This window comes from Crocodylus porosus, unplaced genomic scaffold (assembly GCF_001723895.1).
Source record: "Crocodylus porosus isolate Cpor-Errol unplaced genomic scaffold, CroPor_comp1, whole genome shotgun sequence".
NCBI lineage: Eukaryota > Metazoa > Chordata > Crocodylia > Crocodylidae > Crocodylus > Crocodylus porosus.
This window is the reverse complement of record NW_017728943.1, coordinates 18538391-18557530: the sequence shown is the minus strand read 5'-3', so window position 1 is coordinate 18557530 and position 19140 is coordinate 18538391. Positions and strand designations below refer to the sequence as shown.

General features: G+C 44.5%; 1 protein-coding gene across 1 annotated transcript in view; it reads right to left on the bottom strand.

The window, feature by feature from the left end:
• Nucleotides 1-617: 617 nt before the first annotated feature.
• The window catches only part of SLC19A2 (solute carrier family 19 member 2), a 19062-nt gene continuing 539 nt past the window's right edge, over nucleotides 618-19140 (bottom strand). Inside the window, exons 2-7 of the mRNA XM_019548540.1 lie at nucleotides 18853-19128; nucleotides 14921-15526; nucleotides 9122-9344; nucleotides 3345-3537; nucleotides 2271-2412; nucleotides 618-1618 (exon numbers count right to left, since the gene is read on the bottom strand). Coding sequence (XP_019404085.1) covers nucleotides 1463-1618; nucleotides 2271-2412; nucleotides 3345-3537; nucleotides 9122-9344; nucleotides 14921-15526; nucleotides 18853-19128 — 1596 coding nt within the window. The 3' untranslated portion in view covers nucleotides 618-1462. The remainder of the gene's footprint in view (nucleotides 1619-2270; nucleotides 2413-3344; nucleotides 3538-9121; nucleotides 9345-14920; nucleotides 15527-18852; nucleotides 19129-19140) is intronic.

Here is a 19140-nt window from a genome sequence, read left to right as displayed (position 1 = left end):
CCAGTTTTTTTTCTCCTGTCCAGGCAGGGAGTCGGACTTGAAGATCTACAAGGTCCCTTCCCACCCTACTTCTATGATTCTATGATTAGGAAAAGTCTCACCAGGGGGGCAGAAAAGCACTAGAACAGGTTACCCAGAGAGGTTGTGGAGGTTATCATCCTCAGAAGTTTTGAAGACCTGGCTAGACAAAGCCTTGGCTGGGAAGATCTAGTTGGGACTGGTTCTGCTTTGAGCAGGGGATTGGACTAGGTGACTTCCTTAGGTCCGTTCTAACCATAATTTTCTATGATTCTATGAAACCCTTTGTCAAACCAGAGATCAGGGAAGTGCTAAGTTCTTCAAAAGCAAAAGCCACAGGTGGGGTTTTCGGAAGGATCACACTTGCTTGTCAGCTAAGTGAAGGACTTCATCTACTGGTAACTTGTCAAAAGGAAAAATGCCAAAGAAATGAGCATTTTGAAGACTAGCTCACTGCTGGTAACTGTTACATTGTAATTAAGGGTCCAGTCATAAACCCCAGGAGCCATTGTGGCAACAACTAAAGATCTGCCCCCTCCCCCCAACCCCCAATAAGAAAAAAAAACCTGATGTCAGTTTTGTTCTCTGCTTAGTGTTTGACCCTGGCCCCCTCCACAGCAGTTCAGGGTCAATGGCTTTGCATCACAGGAGTCCAGAGTCCAAAAGAATAAGAGGCTAGAAGACCTTCCCTGGCCCACGGGATAGGCATTCACTATGCCAGAGAGCACATTAGCTTCCCTCTGGAACTGTATTCTCTTCTAAGTGAGAGAACACAATTTTCATAGTGCAACAAAACATTCCTGACAGCCAACTCATTGATGTCAGCAAGTTAATCCAGAACACATTAAAGCTCTTGAGGGAAGTTACCCATGACCAGCTATGTCTTGCAACACCAGCAGCTGAAATGACTCAAGGGGCAGAAATAGCACATGCAGGATGAGGAAATGCATATATACAGACTAAGTCTAAAGTGTATTTAGTGCTCATTGGTATGCGTCTGACAGCACAGGACAGGCGCAGTGTCTTACTCCTAATCTGCAGCACCCTCTACTATTCCAGCCCTGGGCTCCCCGCACAGCTCTGCCAGTGCCCTGCATTGCTGCCCAGCAGCACAGCTGGGCTTTTCTTGCTCAAAGACTGACAGATGTACAATGGTTACATTTATACTCTTATATCCTTATATTTAAGGATGATATTGAGGATCACGTGCCAGGACTAAGATCTCATTAGACTTTCATTTCTTGAGTGAACTTCTTGTACCTCCCCACACATGCAACTGAAGTATAAAAGGCATGTGAGAAGATGCTTTGTTCTTACTTACATAAGATCTAATTAAATAACTTTTCCTTCTAAAGCAAGCTACTAATATAGTATGAACACATTTCAAGTACAATTCAGATTGCCTTGGAAAGAGTGGCAGAGACTAATAAATAGATCTATATCTTCATACTTCATTTCCAAGAGAGTCCTCAGTGCATTTAGGACTTGCAGTTCTGCTCTGCATGTCCTTCTGTCTTCTGTAATTCTTCATAATACTGTACATACCACTGACCAAGAACACAGCTGATATGACTGCAAAGTAGGCTGCATAGATCATGAACTGTAAAGAAAGGGAGAGAACTGGAAGTTAAAGATCTGGGATAGACACACACACACCTCCTGCCCAGCTCCACTTACACAAAACACAAAATGCAAGATGTGGTTTAAATAGGACTGGTGACTCCCAGCCTGTTACCTGCCTTTATTACCGTGTTCGTTAGAGCTAGTGAAAGATACCAGACAAGTGGCATCTAAACTTTAAAGAAGTTTATCTATAGAGAGAGATCAGTGGTACATGGAAGAAAAACTAAACTCAAGGGGAGCTTCACCTGAATAAAGCATTTTTTCCATCATGAACTGTGCCAACACAAACTTCCCATCCAGCTAGACTATAAACCTTGTACTGGTGAACTACCTTGTGGGGTGAGATGGGAGCTCCATCTCTGACCTTGGCCCTCTGGAAAAAGTTAACAAGGGAGCCCATGAAATCCAATTGTGAGTTTGCAAAAGAAAAAAAATTCACCCCCCACTCACAACTGGACAGTACTCCCCCCCCCGCAACCTCTTTCCCCTCAGCATAGGCCAGGGAACACTCCTCAGACCTCAAAACCGGAACTGAAACCACAGCCACAGAAGAATTTGGTCAATGCTCCCACCCCGATTCCCATTTTTCTCTCCTTCTCCCTCAAATCAAGATAAAGCAGCAGCCTTACCTGCGTGAAGATGTTTAGCCCAAGACCTCTAGAGTCCACAACAATCACAGTGAGGACAGTCTGAAGTGCCAGGGCAATGAAAGTATTGACCCCAAATACCAAGGCATACCGCTCCACACTTAGATTTGTAGCAATCTGGAACCTGGGAGGAGGAGGAGCAAGTTGTAGAAATAGGTTTAGGAGGCAGAGGAAAGGACTTTTCAGAATAGGGCAACGTTTAGACAAGCAAACTAGGTAGGTTGGAAAGCTCATCTATACATTGGATGATATTAGATATTTCCATAGTCATCTTGCCTTATACTGCAGTCTTCTCACAAACCAAATAGGGTACTACTACTACTTCGCTAGTCTTGGAGTTCAAGTGACATGGGGAAAACTGAAGCGTTGTACGAAGTGTGGGAGTTCTCTAGGTTACACTCTTATCCAAGACAGCATTTAAGACTGCAAGTACCTTCAGTACCTTAAGACCGAAGGTACTGAATTCCTAGGGGCACTCTATTGCCAGAAGGGCCCCATCTTTTGGAGAAGATGCAGCATACCCACTTTGCAGTCACAGAACTGCTTATAATCAAGTCAAGAAGGGACTTACAATGAGTATATCCTACTACACTCTAGTGAGGGTATTCCTTCATTTCCTGTTTACTGCATGGGGGGGCTGGGTTTAGTTGAACAGTTGCCTCTACAAGTAACAAATATTATATAAACACATTCTCCTGCTTACAAATCAGAGAACTTGTCTCCATTGCAGACAAAGCACTTGTCCCTCTTCTCTCCGATGTTTCAGTTTACCAATATTTATGGAAAAAGCATTCCCCTGGAAGACCGCACTACCCAGCACTTACAGACAAAGACTTTAGTGTTGCGAGACCTCTGTTCCACTCCTGGTTCTGACAAGGCAAACTGCCAGCAATTTAGTAAGTCAAATGCTACCCTGCCTCAGTCTCCCCATCTGAAGATACCAGCACACAGGGACTTTTGTACAGATCACTGAGATTCTTAGATATACAATATGTGAGCTATACTGTATGCCAGTTTCCAGGCATTCAAAATCCTGAATTTAAAAAAACTACTTACGTTGCTATTGTGATAAGCAGCATGTAAATAATTCTGAAGACCACGTACGATGCATAGCATATCCAGATGTTACGAACTATATCCATGATATAGACAGCAGCAGCAATAAGAAGGGAAAACAGGGCTAATGCTACTTCACCCCAGGTAGCCCATAGTATTTTTATGTAACCTACAGCAAACACTGCAACAGCTCCTATTAGCAGGATGAAAAGAGAAAGGATGTAATTTATTAACTGTCACAGTATTTTGTCATCCAGAGGCCTGGTTTAAATACTCCATGCATTAGACTGAGAGACACTGATGTGTAAACATGCCAGGTATCCTGGAGAAATGCTCCACTGGCTGCATGTTTTAATGCTAGGCCTCACTCTAACAAGGCTGTAATCAAAATTGCTCCTCATTGGCTTATCTCAATTCACAATGAAATGAGTGGTATCAGCTATCAACTGTAATGAGAAAAGTTAAGCCAATGATTTGTGCTTTGACAAAACTGATTTCAGCTCTGCAAGGCTGCAGAGCTCCAGGCCTCAAGTCTTTCCACGGGTTCTCTTCTGCACATTTTTTCTAAGGCTAGCAGTTTTTTCAGAGAGACTGTTAAAAGGAAGTACAAGCCCAGTTTGACACCTCTATCAAAAGGTGTCAAAGGCAGAGGGAGACAAGAGGTTTATCAGTACATCATTGCTGCTGGGGGCTGAGTACAGCTTTCAAGCTGCTCCAGTATACAGCAGCTAGAATTACACTTTGAAAAGGAGCTTGTTCTATAGACAAGCCAAGAAAGGCCCAACAGAGCTATCACAGACAGCAAGCCAAAATAGTAGCATGCTGACAAAGGGAGATTTATTGGTGCTCACCAAAAGACAGGATTGCATTCAAGACTTGTCCCAATCTTTGGGAGTCTGACAATAGTACTTAGATCCCATTTGCAACCCCCTGCACGCCAACCTCTTCAAGAAGCCTTCTAGTCAGATCCACTGGCCTCCAACTTTCTAACGTGATTCACAGTTCCAAAGGACCCTAATGCAGGTGGGTCTCATCCTGTTTAGACTCAAGGCCCCCCTTGGAAATGCCAGTTCTTAGTTTTCACTCATTTTTTGACTATGGAAAAACAACAATGCAGTTTTCCTGTTGCAATGGACTTGGACAACCCACAGCATGACAGAACATTTTTAACACTATAGATTCCTACTTGAAATCTCTGGGTTTATCTTGTGACTCATGCTTGCACACTTAACAGTGATAACATTGTGTGGCAACCCAGGACACCTTTGCAAAGGTTCTCAAGGCAACCCAGGGTATTGTGGCACCTTGGTTGAGAATCGCTGCCCTAATGCATCACTTTTCACATAGGATGAAATCCACAAAGTCGCAGGAAAGACTGTGACTAGGTCAGTACCCTTCCATGCACATCTGCACAAGTGCCCACTGTAACTCGTAAACAATAGGCTTTCATTTTGGAAGTGTGCCACCACCATACCGGTGAGACCTTTCCCTACATGCAACAAGATGTTCAGACTGTAGAACATTGAGTTACAATAAACCAGTGGCTTCAAAGCTGTGGGGGAGAAGGGGAAACCCACCACCCCCACACTTTCTGGGGAGTCAACTGACAACTCATGGAGTTTCACTCTCCTCCTTCCCCTTAGGAACATAGTTATGTCAGTGTAAACACACAACCACAGCATGAGACACCACAGCTGATTCAACAGCTTCATACCTTAACCCACATGCCAGACATTGCCAACTGCTTCAGGTGCATGTCTAGGCAACTAGTTAAAATGTATGGAAGATGGACTTATGCACAAAGGGGACCTAAAAAACTGAGATACACATCAGTCATAAGACAAGCTGATTCTATTTAACTCCCTGAAGATTCTGCCTCAGCCACCATGGTCCTGCCAGGAGCTGGGGTTTGGGCACCAGAACCCCAGTACAAAGTAGAAAGGTGCCTGAAGCAAAGGAGAGAGAACAAGAGCTAGACAGGGAGGAAGAAATAACACGTGATCCTGTAATTAAAAGCTGGTTGACTCATGCACAGGAAGCAGATTTAAGGTTGCACAAGCAGCCTTTGTTTTGGCATCTCATGACTTTGAAAGGCTTGACTTAGAGACCTTAATAACACCGGTTGTGTATGCCAGCTTTTACCATCCTGGAGCCAAAACACCATGCTCAGAAGGAATCCAAAGATAACATTTGCAGTCATTTTAAGTCTGCTCTGAATTGCAGCCCACGCTTGACAGCCCTCTAGGGTCATTTCACTTTAAAATGACTACATATTTAGGAATAACTGGGTTCCAACACTGTTGTTACTACAGGGTCACTGCACTACAGAACCACAACTGCTTCCTGGGTGGACAACTAGTGATAACAAGGACTATAAGACCTGGAATTGTGACTAGGGTGTGACAAGCTGAAGTGGCAGCCATTTAATACAGGCTGAACAAGAGGATGCACTAGGCAACTTTAGAGTTGGGAGTTAATTCAAGGCATTCTTGCCACAGAATGCCATTGGGATACCTAGGTCAGGGGCCAGCAAGGATCTAGCCTGTGGAACCACTGGATCTGGCCTGTGAACATGGGACTTCAGCAGGTGGGGACTCTTCCCATGTCACCATGGGGACAAGCATCAGCCACAGGAATTTTACCCATGCTGAACATGTGCCGCTGGCAGGTGAGTCCTAGTGCCCACCCACCTCTGACCCTGGGTAGGTCATTTCAGCCTGCAGCCAGAAAATGTTGCCTACTCCTAACCTATATTTCCCCATCAATATCCTCAGAAGTGGAGGGACTTTATCTGATAAGCAGAGATTTCCTAGAAAACCTATTGTACATTTTATAAGCTACCAAACTTATTTTCAACATTCAAGGAGCTAGGTAATCTGTTTGTATCCCAGTAATTCAAGTGTCTTCAGGACCAATCAATGGTAAGTCTGCCATGTTGAACCCAAGTGAACCTTAACACCCGTGTCCACTCCAGTAACAAATACTATGCCTTTTTATAAAATACCTTTTGCTCCAATTTTTCCCTGCCTGCTCTTTCAGAGGCATTCTTGACACGATTCAGGTTATCCAAGGAACATCTTTCCAATAACAGCAGGCCAACGAGAATTCTGGCTTGTATTTTGTAATCTCCTTCTTATGGAAAAGATTCATGACTTGCAATGAACAATTAAAAAAAAAAAACCTTCTACAATGGCACAGCAGTGTTCATACATAACCTAATGAAGGCCTTGAACTCATCCCACCCATCTTCTGACTTATATATGTGGGGGAGTTATCCTGATACTATATGAAAGTATTCTTAAAGTGAGCTGGAAATTTGCAAGTGTTTCACAAGGCCATATCAGTTACAATGAACTGCCAGCAAAACAGATACAGAGAGTTTCAGTGGAAACTTTCAAGTCAGCTTCCTTTGGCAGGTTCTTGAGGGTACCACAGCTAGAATCCACAGCTCTAGCATCTGGAACAGCAGTTCCCAATCTTGGGGTTGTGACCCCATTTTGGGTTCACAATGATAAAAAATGGGGTCACAAAAATGCTCTATAGTGTCAACTGATTATGAATACACTTCCCATTTATAAATATGCAGCTCTCACACCTGGCAGTTATTTGTCCACGCGCAACTGCTGCAGCTCTGATTTAAGGCACTTGTACACTAAAGGAAGCCGATGTAAAATCAGTATGTTGATACTGGCTGGCTGAAATATGTTCGATATGACAGAGAAATCTAACATGGATGTTTTTCTCTGAAAAGTTTCTGCTTGGAGCTCTAGCAGTAAAACTAATGACAAGATAAGACCAAGAAATGAAACAAGTGCAAGACATGAAAGCATTGTAATGCCATATTTAGGACTTGTTGATCTTGCCTACATCATTTTGGGGTCACAAAAAAGGTCCAGTGTTTAAATGGGGTCATACTGAGGAAAAGGTTGGGAAGCCCTGGTCTAGAGCCAGGGAGCACAGAGCTTCTACACTTCCCATCACTCAGCTGAAAGCCTGGGAAACGCTCCTAAAATCCCAGATTGAACCCTGACTTCCCCTGGTTCCAGTCTCCCTGCCGCAGAGCTGGCAAGGCCTAGTTTCTGGTTCAGTGGCAGTTCCAAAGGCCAACAGCAAATCTGGAAGACTTAAGAGCTAAAGAGCGTGGGTTCCCAAGCTCAAATTTGTTTCCAAATTGCTTAAAGAGAGCATCTTAATGGTTTTAAAACAAAAATAGCTTAAACATTTCCCAAAGGACAATAAAAAAAATTCTGCTTTTTGATGTTAAAAGATCACCCCCACTCTCCTCAATAATCCCCACGAACCTCCATTTGGGTTCCTCACAGAATGGGACTTCCCTATATTAAAATAATTGCAACTGTTCTCTAGGCTTGCTTTGTTATTTGGCCAAGGCCAGTGGAGCATACTGGTCTAGTGTTTAATGGAAAAGAACTGGCTTCTGTGGTCCTGTCTTCAGAGGTGCTGAGCAACCTTAGCTTCCACTGAATTCCATGTAGGTGCTTAGTTACCCTCAGGGAAGGTGCAAAACAACAAATAATCAGTGTTTGTGCCTCACTTTTCCCCCATACAGGATCTAAAAAGTATACACGTCATAAACAAGTGGAGAGGATTTGGAAACTTTCAAAACAGTTTAGACAACACCTGGCTAGGATGGTTTAGTCAGGGATGATTCTGCCTTGAGCAGGGAGCTGGACTAGATAATCTTGTGAGATCCCTTCCAGCCCTACTTTCTTATTCTTGAATTCATAGGCTCATATGACAAAGCATGAAGGGTCCTTGCATTTAGAGCTCTTCTGACGGAGTGGATGGAGTGCTGAGCTGTCCTAACAATATCCCCACAGCCGTGACAAGAAACAGTCTGCTGGAGAGTTATTCAATACTAACCTACCTGGGCCCATGCAATCAAGCAAGGCCTGTGCACTCTATAGCTTTTTCTGCTGTCAGCAGGTTACAGAGCAGGCTGCTTTGAGGCTCATGTGTTTTGAAGGAATATACAGGAAGCGTTTTCCCAAAGACAATAAAAAATCACAATCCCTCCAACCAGGATCAAGGGACATTTATACACACGCTCTGGGTTCGAGGGAGGGGCAGGGGGGGAGATGCTCTAATTAAAGTGCCCGCAGCTTCATGTATTCAGCATCCTGCGTTTCAAAATGGCAGCACAGATGCTAGAACTAAAGCTTGTTTGACGAGTTTTAGTTAAAATGCCCCCTGCCATTTTGAAGTGTGGGGACTCTGAACAGATGCAACACAGAGGCTACTGGAGCAAGTTAATTAACACACGCCAGCAAACTTGTTTAATCCAGTCTGCTCTGATATGTGCTAATTACCATGCACTGGAGCAGATGTCTGGCACATGTATAGGTGCCCAAGCAGTCTAGCCAAAATAACCTCATCTGCATTTAAACCAGCACCTACAGGTACACAGGAGTTCCCATATCTAGAAAATTGTGTTGAATAATCCAATGATGCTACTGCTAGGAAAGGATCCCATAATACGTCACAGGTAGAAAGACCAGCCGTTTCAGTATTTCCAAACCTACCTCTTGCATTATAAAACCAGCTATGTAAGCAACTGAATCACAAGATACTATCTCTGAAATTCATCCAACAGCTATCTGGCATAGCACCAATCTAGATAAAAGTCTCCCACATGCACATGCTAGGAAATATTACAATTCTGTCAGAACTATGTTTCAGCAAGTATGAGTTTGAGGATGTAACATGCAAGTCTCATTGGTTATGCATTTTTTTATTGCCTTCTGAAATAGACAGCTTACCTAAGAGTGTTGAAACAGCCTCTACACCACCATTATAGATCTCAGAGTTCTGAGCAGGAAGCACCATCTCCCATAGGCCCTGAGTGTAGTTTATTACTTGGAAGTAGCCACAGGTCGACAGTGCCCACCATACAGACCAACATAGCATAGGCCGAGAGGAATAGCACTGGAGGAAGTCCCGCCATAGCTCTTTGAGGACTTTGGGGATGTCCACTTTCTGCTCCTGAAGAGAAATAAGAAAAATTAAAGATCACACCTATTAAAACAGTTCATTTTATCCCTCAAGATTGTGCCTGACAGGGAGGGGACCAGTGGTAAGAAGTGCCAGATCAGTAAACCTGGACACCATTAGCCATCCCTACCATGCCCCCCCCACTCCCAAAAGTGCTACCACTCCAAGCAGGAGAGCATCTACCAAAATGAAGAAATAGGTTCATTCTCCATGGTCCATCCAATCTTTAGCTTCTCTGGTCAGAGGGCCAGTTGTCAGAAGAGTGAGAGTGTTCACTTCCTTACAGTGTAAAGAAAAATACTAGCTGTCAATAATTCATCTCAAAAAGGCAAAAATCATATGCCAACTTTTGCAGGTTACCAGACTGGACTGAATTTGAGCCAAAGACCAAACAGATAAGAAATTTAAGATCAACCACAGAAGTTCTTTCCAAGCACCAACAACATATTTGGAAGTTTTCTACGGAAATAGTATTCAGAGATTATCAACATCTAAGTTAATAATTCCCTTACATCACTTTAAGACCACTTAAAGTCACAACACTGTCACATAAACTAAGAACTCAATTGACAGGTTTTCTGGAGATCTGAAAACAGTGGAGAGTCTTTAGGATGGAGGTACAGGTAGCCTGTTCCACCAGACATCAACTCAAACAGTGGGAGCAAGAACTTCACTGTAGTGTTGAAGGGAGGGATACAGAAATTCATGTTCTTTTCTCATGCAGCATCACTAGAATAGGATTGAGTGGAGCTGAACCACAGTAGTTTAACATACTATATAAATAGTCTTTTCAAATATATATTGAGATATAGATGTGTGTGTATTATGTGTGTGTGTGACCATTGATTGATGTGCATGTATAAGCATATACACACACGCGCGAGTGTGTGTACATTGATTGATGTGCACAGATATATATATGTGCAGGTATATTATATAATTATTTTATTTCATTACATTATTTATCATTTTATTTATATACATAAAAATAAATCAACATTCACCTGGTTGGGAAGGGAAGAGGTTAAATTAAGAAGTGATCCTCAGATACTGATTAGTATACAAAAAGGAATTCTGTTCCCTACTGTCTTGGGTGAATGGAGATGACTAAATGCTGGCTTGTTTTGGACCCACACACAGTCTTTGCCAATAGCCACATCTAGCAGCACCTCCCAGAGGAGTCAGCAAAGTAGCAACTACATTGTACAAGACTCTCCCGAGTTCAAGACCACTAAGAGTTTCACTAGCATCACTAATCTCTCTCAAATCCCACAGGACAAATATACCCCTTCTTCATGGAACATGCTTCCTATGCCAGCTTATTCTCTTTCCTTCAAATCAAGGGGTAGTGGGTACCAGTATATATGCAGCACCTACATTAGGAGGGTTTGCAAGCATAATTCAACTATTCCAGCAATTTTTTTTAGTTTAAGTCTCAAGGGGCATTTTTACACTTGATCCAGGGACAAAAGGGGTGCTTTAATTAGATCGGCTCTAATTAAAAGCACCCAGAGCATCTCATGTATTAGCTCCTTGAACGAGCTTTTATTAAAGTGCCCTTGCCACCATTTTGAAATGCAGGGACAATACATGAGACAGAGGCTGGCTGGAGCATGGTAATTAACATGCTCCAGCAGACCTGATTAAATTGAGTCTGCTACAACGTGCTGCAATTACAGTGCTTCAAAGCAGCCTCCTGGCTCGAGTGCAGGCACCCAAGGACTACACATTTTTCTCCATCCTATACCTGGTACAATGGGACCCCAGTCCTCAGGTGACTGTCAGCAGCCACCAGCCTCCAAACAAGTAATAATCACATGTGCGGTATTTTAAATTGAGGTGACGCAACATGCAAGTCAGGTAAACCAGCAGCTTCTTTGCCCCTCTCTCTTCTACCCCAAAAAGAGTCCAATACTCATGCAACAACATGCATTACCCACCAACTTATTATAGGAGATAATGAGTAACCAAACTGACATTAGCAGGACAATCAAGCTTCCTTAGCTGCTTCCTTCAGAGGAAAGAAAAAGGGGAAAAGGCAGGGAAATGGCCCATCAGCTGGAAAGCATTTAAAAGTGAGATGGTAGAGCCAGAGGCTGAAATGTGGATTGGGAATCTAAACACTGAAGGACAAACAGGTCACTGGGAAATGCTACATTTACTAAGATAAGAGATAAGGCCGAGGTGCCACACTGCAGTCCAGCATGTACAGCACTAGATTAGCAAGTGAGCACTGGTTCTGTTCCTAGCTCAGCCAGCTGACTGGGTGTGACCCTGAGGTGCAAGCAGGTCATGAGACACAGCCTGTTTTCCCTTAATAAAATAGAGGCAATGCTCACCTACCTCATGGAGACCAGGAGATTGGAGGCTGAGTGATTTAAAATACGGAAATGGATAGTGCTAAAAACAGGCAAGGTAGTATCAATGTATTAGACATCTAAATAAGCAACTGGCTCTGAATTCATCCACTCAGATTTAGCCTCTCACAAGTAGGGCCCATTTGGGCAAAAGATGGAGCTGGGACCACAGGCTATGCCTAGCAACACACTCTGCTAACTTCTTTTCAAAGCCAGATGTGAAGCTTGGCATCACTCTTCCTCCATAGCATTGCTTCAATACCTCAACACAAACATGTCCAGGCACATCCGCCTAGTCTGCACTGGGAGGGGGAAGGGTAAATGGATTATCAACATTCCAGTATGAAAGAAAAACCCTCACAATCAAGTAACTTTATACTTATGCCAAGTAGACAGCAGCTATTCAAGTCATCGGTGCAAGAATGGGCTACAGCTATAAAGACCCCCTGCTTCAAGGCCATCTGTCGATACCTTACCAGTGTGACTCGACTTAACTCACAGGACCACAGGTCAAAAATGTTCAGGTTATGAACTGTGTGCACTCTAGAAAGTCTCTCCCTTGAGAACAAGCCATGATCTCATTTCAAGGCCTCTCCCACTAAAAATCCTTAACAGCAATTTTTACCTACCTTGGCCTTAAGCCTTCTTTCCCTCCCTTAGAGAAAATGTCACTTGGTAAATACTAGACAGGAAATGAATTCCAGGTGCTCTGCCAGTTAGTTCAGTAGCTTTCTGATGTACTCATTCTCTGCAAGGCTACAAACTCAGAAACAGCAACTGAGAATAACAACAGGGTGGATGCTGTCACTATTCATACCCCAAACAGAAGTACTAGATGGGGCATAGTCTGAGTTATAGGAAATCTAGAAAATAGATCTCTGAGGAGGTGAAGCTCACTGGAGAAGATGCATAGAGGCTGCAAAAGTCAACAGCCCCAGTCATTTCTTCAGGAGAGACGAAGAAGCCTTCTGTGGCCAGTCAGGTTACACAGTCTGATTGGCCATATGCTTAGTTTGCAAAACCAGCATTATATACCACAGCTTAGCAAATTCTTAATTTAAGAACTACACAGAGCTACAAATGGTTTAAGTCCCTAACGTAACAAGAGTTTCAGGCAACTGCAGTCTACATAAGAAAGAGAGAATAACCCCTGACAGATTTTAATTTATTCTTTATTTCAAATGTTCCACTCTTATTTAAAGGATCCTCCTCATCTTTACGTTATGTAGCACAGGAAAAAAGGGAAGCTTCATTCTCACTAAACCTCTCAATTTTTAAGTAGTACAGGATGACAGAAGTTCCATGCTTACCCTCAATAATTATTCAGAGCCCTCAGCAAATATGTTATACTATGCTCAGTGATACATTATACTCTCAGTCGCCTCAACATAGCCTTCCCTTCCAAGCAAGAGATTTCTAGAAGCAGTTACAAATATTGCTAAAAAGTCTAGGATGGTGCTGGTACTAGTGAAATGTGCAATGGAAGGAGCCTCCTGCTTGTATGTAAATAAGTGAACATCAGTGTAGAACTGGGGCTGCAGGAAGATGACCTTGGGCTGAAGGCCGGAGTATGCCTTTAAATCAGCGGGGGCTAACTCTTTTGGCAGGCATGCCTCAAATTAGCCCGAGTGCCATTCTGATCCCCTTCCTCAGTCCAATGTGCTGCTCTGATTTCTGTTCTCTTCTCACTTTCTGCTTCTTGCCCTGGGCTCTATCTCCCGCTCTACCTGCTGCTCCTTGCCCAATCTGATGCTGTGCTGCCTGTCCCCACCCTGATCTGCTCCATGCCACACAAAGAGGCTGCCTGCACCACTTGTGGCACTCATGCCAGATTGGCTACCTCTCTTTTAGATCAAAAATCACTGGCTCAGTGATTGCTCAGGGCCCCATTACTATCCTAACTCCATTCCTCCAAAACCAAAAACAGAAGAAAGACTGCCCTCCATTTATGCTCACTGGTTCTTCAAGTGGTCCCAGCAGAGGGTCTTGCAGAGCTGTGCTGGACAGGACAAGATGAGTGCACTGGAATATTAATAAGTTGAATTCCCAGCTGAAACCCAAGGAAGCATAAACCTTTCCAGCTAAGCTGAAGGCAGGTACTGCTATCCTCCCTCCAGTCTCTGCTAGCAATAAGTATTTAAAGAGAAGTGAAGAGAAGTGTGGCTGGGGAGACAGACTGTGTCAGTATCTTCCTCATTAAGTCTTTCAAAAGCAATTAATGCTGTGTCTAGCCATTAAATAGCAGGGAGCAGGCAAGTAATAGTCCATTTGCCTTGAGCAAGCAGTTACCCTAGACTTAGGCAAACAAAACTTAAACCGATGTTCACTTAAAACTCCACCAGTGTGTTAGGGATATTCTGCCTTCTCCCCTTCCTCTCCTCCTGCACTGATAGGACACTAAGTGGAAAACTCAACAAAATCATGCCATTTTAAATACCCCTAAGTGCCTTTATCAGAAGGTGATATCAACAGTCCTTCCACATATACAATCTCTTCCTGGTTATCTGAAGCAGTTACCTAGTTCATCTGCAACAAAAATTCTGCAGCTGTTATTTCATAATAGGCTTTCAAAACCACAGGTTGCAACTGCCTTCTCTTTAACAGCTCATGGTACATTCAGACAGGACTTTAAGCACCCAGAGTCCTCCCTGCTTCCCCCATTCAAGTGAGTGAATGATGCTTTTTTTTTTAAGTCAAGTCTTAGAGGACAGTTTAATGCGTCTGAATAACAGAAGGAATATGGGGTATTTATACACACACTTTTCTATCCCACGATGCACCAGATACCTGCCACTTCAGAGTAGACTCAATTGAGTCTACTCTACACACAAGCTGATGCAAACTGCACTGTCGCTTACAGTTGTAAGTGGCGAAATGTGTGTCAGCACGCAGAAAATGGAGGCGTCGTGCTTTTGAACCAAAACGCCTTTTATGTATTTTAATTCAAAAGCATGCTGCCGCCATTTTCTCAGCGCTGACATGCATTTTACCACTTATACAACTGTAAGCCACGCAGAGCCGCGCATTTTTCAAAGTGCCTAGCACTGCAGCACTTACATGTGTAAAAATGCAATTTCTGCTCCCTGAAGACTTGACGGATTGGAAAGGGATAACTTTCCTTGTCAGCTACCCTGAGACAGTGCTCTTCATGAAAGGCAGACGGCTGTGGAAGTGGTTGTAGCTTTCGGTTTTTTTGACATAGTGCCTTACCTGCTTCTCTGCAGAATGGGCCTCCACATTTAAGGGAACTTCTGACTCATCTTCCCATCCAGGCACACTCTGTAATGCAGGATCATCTTGGACAACAGCTCCACTTTTACAGTCAATAACCTTCATTTCCCTAGCAACCTGGCTGCTTGAGAGGTGGTGAAAGAAAAGACTTTTCTGAGGCATTGGCAGAAACCAGGCAATGGCAAAAGCTACAGACACAGATGTTAGGGAGATGACGTTCAAGCTGAACAGGGACCAGTTGAACACCGATACCAGAACCTGTCCAGAGATGGAACCCACAGTATAACCCACCAAGGTGGCACTTCGACAGTAACTGGTGACTTTCTGGTACACGTTCAAATCCACAACACTATAAATATAGGAAAAATAAGCAATCTCTGTAGCAGTCACCACTCCATAGAAGAACTCCAGGAACTGAATAGCCAATAGTCCTTTGGCATAGAGCAGCATGAACCAAGTCACAATAAGGCTCAGTCCCTGTAGAAGGATTACAGGTTTGTACCGGAGATAGTCTGTTGCAAGAAATACTGGAAACAGCAACACTAAATAAGAGTACGTCCATACTGGATAGATTTCATTAAAGACCTGTAAGGAGGGGAAAAAAACCAACATTAATTATCCACTTGAGTATGTTATTTTTTGTAAAAGGTTCAAAGTAATTTTATATTTTTTCCTAGAGGCCGGAATCTAAGAAAGATCTGCTACGATGGTCTCCCACTAATAACAACAAGCGGTCCCCACCACCTGCTGGACAAAAATCTCTCCTCCTCCACTCCTCATTAATCTTGGAAAGGGAGTCTGCCAGGGACCACAGGCTGCTTTGCAAGTTTAGAACCAAGTGTGAACTCTGTATAGGTTGTCATCATACCACATAACTTTCAAGGGCTTTAGAGGCAGAATTCTTTCCTTGGATTACTCAACTGTAACCAGACTGCTATGTAAATATTTAAGTACTGCCTGCTGCTTTCCACCTGTACATCTCAGAGTACTTCACTTAAGTGAAGATGTCAGCATGCATTTCTGCACAAGGAGAAACTGACCCCGCCACCAGCCCAGTCTCAACCCCAGAAATTACCAAAGCTACTCAGCAGTAGAACTGGAAACAGACCCCAGGAATCAGCATACCAAAATCTGAGTCTCCTGTTATAGCTGCTAATCAAAGCCACAGGTTACAGGTCACACACAGCCTAAGGGCTGGATCCAACCTGTAGAGCCCCATACGCTGGCCCCCAGTGCTGTCCCATTGACCCACATGCTGCACCCACTGCTCTCCACATACAATGCCTGGGACAGGCCATCCACAGCACTCCTGGCATCAGATCCCAGATTATGCTGCCCACTGGCATTCTGAATAGGTGTTGTGCACACTGGATCAGGAGGACCAGGGAGGCATCTGTGGGCTTGAATCAGCCCATGGGCAGGCCCCACACCACTTATGCAGACTGCAGGGCCAGATAAGTTTGACATTTCTATTGGAGGTCATATTTTGCTTTTCAAACCATAGCTAATACATTAGTTTATTCACCTAACAGAGACCAAATCCTTAACATCACCAAGTTTTTTTTTAAACTGAGAAAAAGAAAAAAGCAGCATCATGCACACTAGTTGAAGAAGTATCAACTGCTACTCTTTCTTCACTACGAGACAACTGGTTACTTTGCTGTGTCACCAGCTGACATTTACTTAACAGGACAGTACAGGTTTCCCTCACTTTATGCGGGTTCCGTATATGCATATTCGCCCTTATGCAATGACCCTTTTTATACCAAAAATTGGTTATATGCAAGGTAAACTCACTGTTATCCGACCAGTGTGGTAGAAGCCTACAGTCAGCTGCTTTGTAAGGTGCATTGGATAAGTGATGTGCACCAAATATAGTCTCCTCTCTCATTGCCTGCGACATCTCTAGTTGCCATCCCCATTATGACAGAGTCCTGTGCTTGTGTGTACTGTTTGCTGTTGGTAAGTACCAAAATTGGCTTGTAGAAGTGGTAAAAATAGGTCTGGGGGTCAGTACAGTTGAGGTCTTGGAATGTCTCCCTATTTGTTACATTGTAAAGTGGGTTCCCTTTATGCGAATTCGAGTTATGCACTATTTGCCAGGAATGCATGTATAGCATAAAGCGAGGGAATCCTGCATCCAATTTGTCACCAATTGCGGGGGCACTGCCAGTCTCACATGACAGATGTTATCAGTTTAAAACTGGATCATTGATGGAGTAACTGTCAGGTGACCCAGCCCAAAATCCAACAGAAAATTTCTTTTAGGATTGTTTTGTGCTAGGTTGTCTCATAAAAACCCCTTGTTGCAAATACCTTAAAACTATTAACAGGGGAGAAATATTAACTGATATAAAAAGCAGTCCAGTTACACAGAAAAAAAGCTATCAAAAACCCTGGAGTTGCACCTAATTTATAATATTCTTGTCTAACTTTAGGAAGCACAAGGTTTTCAGACAGCAGTGCAATTTTTTTGTGCAGCAGCATCCTTTTAAGCCTCTTCTATCTTTTTAGGCCATGGAAGTTGAGAGTTTTGAAAAGCAATATTTCTAGCCAAAGTTTTCCTGCCTGCAAGGGCTATTCTAAGGTTAAGCCTTATACTTTCAGGAAGGGGAGTTAGGTTAAAGATTAAACCAAACCCTCCATCCACCAGGAGCTACATGGTTGGGTGAAAAGAGGGAAAAGGTAAGTCCTTAAGTAACACTGGCAAACTCTGCCATTCTGCCCTGCCACACCCCGATTGTCCTCCCAGCTTCCGTTCAAGTCTTCCAAGCACCTCTTCCAGGGACACATTTCCCCCATTTCCACACCTCTAACACAGCTAGCCCCAGCCACCTGTCTGCATACTGGTCACTGCCAAGTCAGCAGTAGGACACAACTATTCCCTTGTACATGGTTTACCAGTGAAAACAGGCCCACTGAACTTCGCAGCCCTGACCTCCTGAGTACCTAATGTACAATCCTGTGTGCAGTAAGAGTCAACAACTGTCTCTGCAATGAACCCATTCTCCAGTAGGTGTGTAGGTAATGAATGCCCAAAGGCCACACTGACCATCACACATCAATCCCCACAAATCCCTTTCGAACACCCTCTTAATGTCCCCATGTAAAACCCTGGAAGTTTTATTTTTGTTTCTTTTAACCATTAGCAATCCTTGCCCAAAGTGCTGCGGCACCCTGGGGTGCCTCCTGCTTCTCTTAAGGGTCCTGTGTAGTGTCAACACCGGGGATTTCATCCCTTAGTGCCAAAGCTACCCAGATGTGGCTTTGTGGAGCCCTTCACCACAGATCCACAGCTCAATTATTTATCTGTAGTACAACAAGAGGTGGGAGAAGGGGGTAAAGCAGGGTAGAGGTGAGGGCTGGGGACAAAAAGAGCCAGCTTAGTCAAAGGTGGAAAACCACAGGTCTGGAGAGACATCTGGACCCGCACATCACATTCAGAGGTCATCTATAGCAGTGGTTCTGAACACTTTTTTGTACCAGGACCCATTTGTAGACATCAATGGCGAGTCCTGTACCACCACCCCCAGGCCGCAGCCCCTCAGCATGTGAAGCTCTGCCAGCCCACAAAGGAAAAGCTGTGGTTTCCAGCTTCTTTCCCCTTTTGGCTCACCACCCGCAGGTTGAGCAACACTGGACCAGTGCATCCCCCTGCCTGAGGCTGGATCTTCCCTGCCCCAACCACCCTGCACAACCCATCATCCAGACTGGACCCAAGAGAGCCACGCAGCTCAGAGCCCTCACCCGGCCCTGCTGCCGCAGTGTCCCAGTCTGGGGGCTCGGGCCCGCCACCCCAAGAGCTAACCCTGCGGGCCGCCCCGTGCGCGATCCCAAGGGCGGGACTGAGTGACCTCTGCTGGTCCCCCTTGCCCCACGCGAGGCGGGCCGGGGCGGCCGGGCCGAGCTACCTGGGTCTCGCTGAGGTTCTTGTCAGGGCCCAGCAGGTAGCGCGTGAGGAAGGGCTCGGAGGGCCGCAGGTTGGAGAAGAAGCCGTAGAGGCAGAGCAGCGCCGTGGGCAGCGCCCAGCAGCAGCCCTTGCCCCGGCCGCGCCTGCCGCGCGCTGCCGCCATGCGCCTGTGAGCCGGCGCGCGCCGCAGTCTCTGAATTTTATGGCTCTGCGCCCGCCCCGCCCCGCCCCCTTCCCATTGGGCGCCGCGCCCACCACCGCCAGCCAATGGGACAAGCTGGAACGCGAA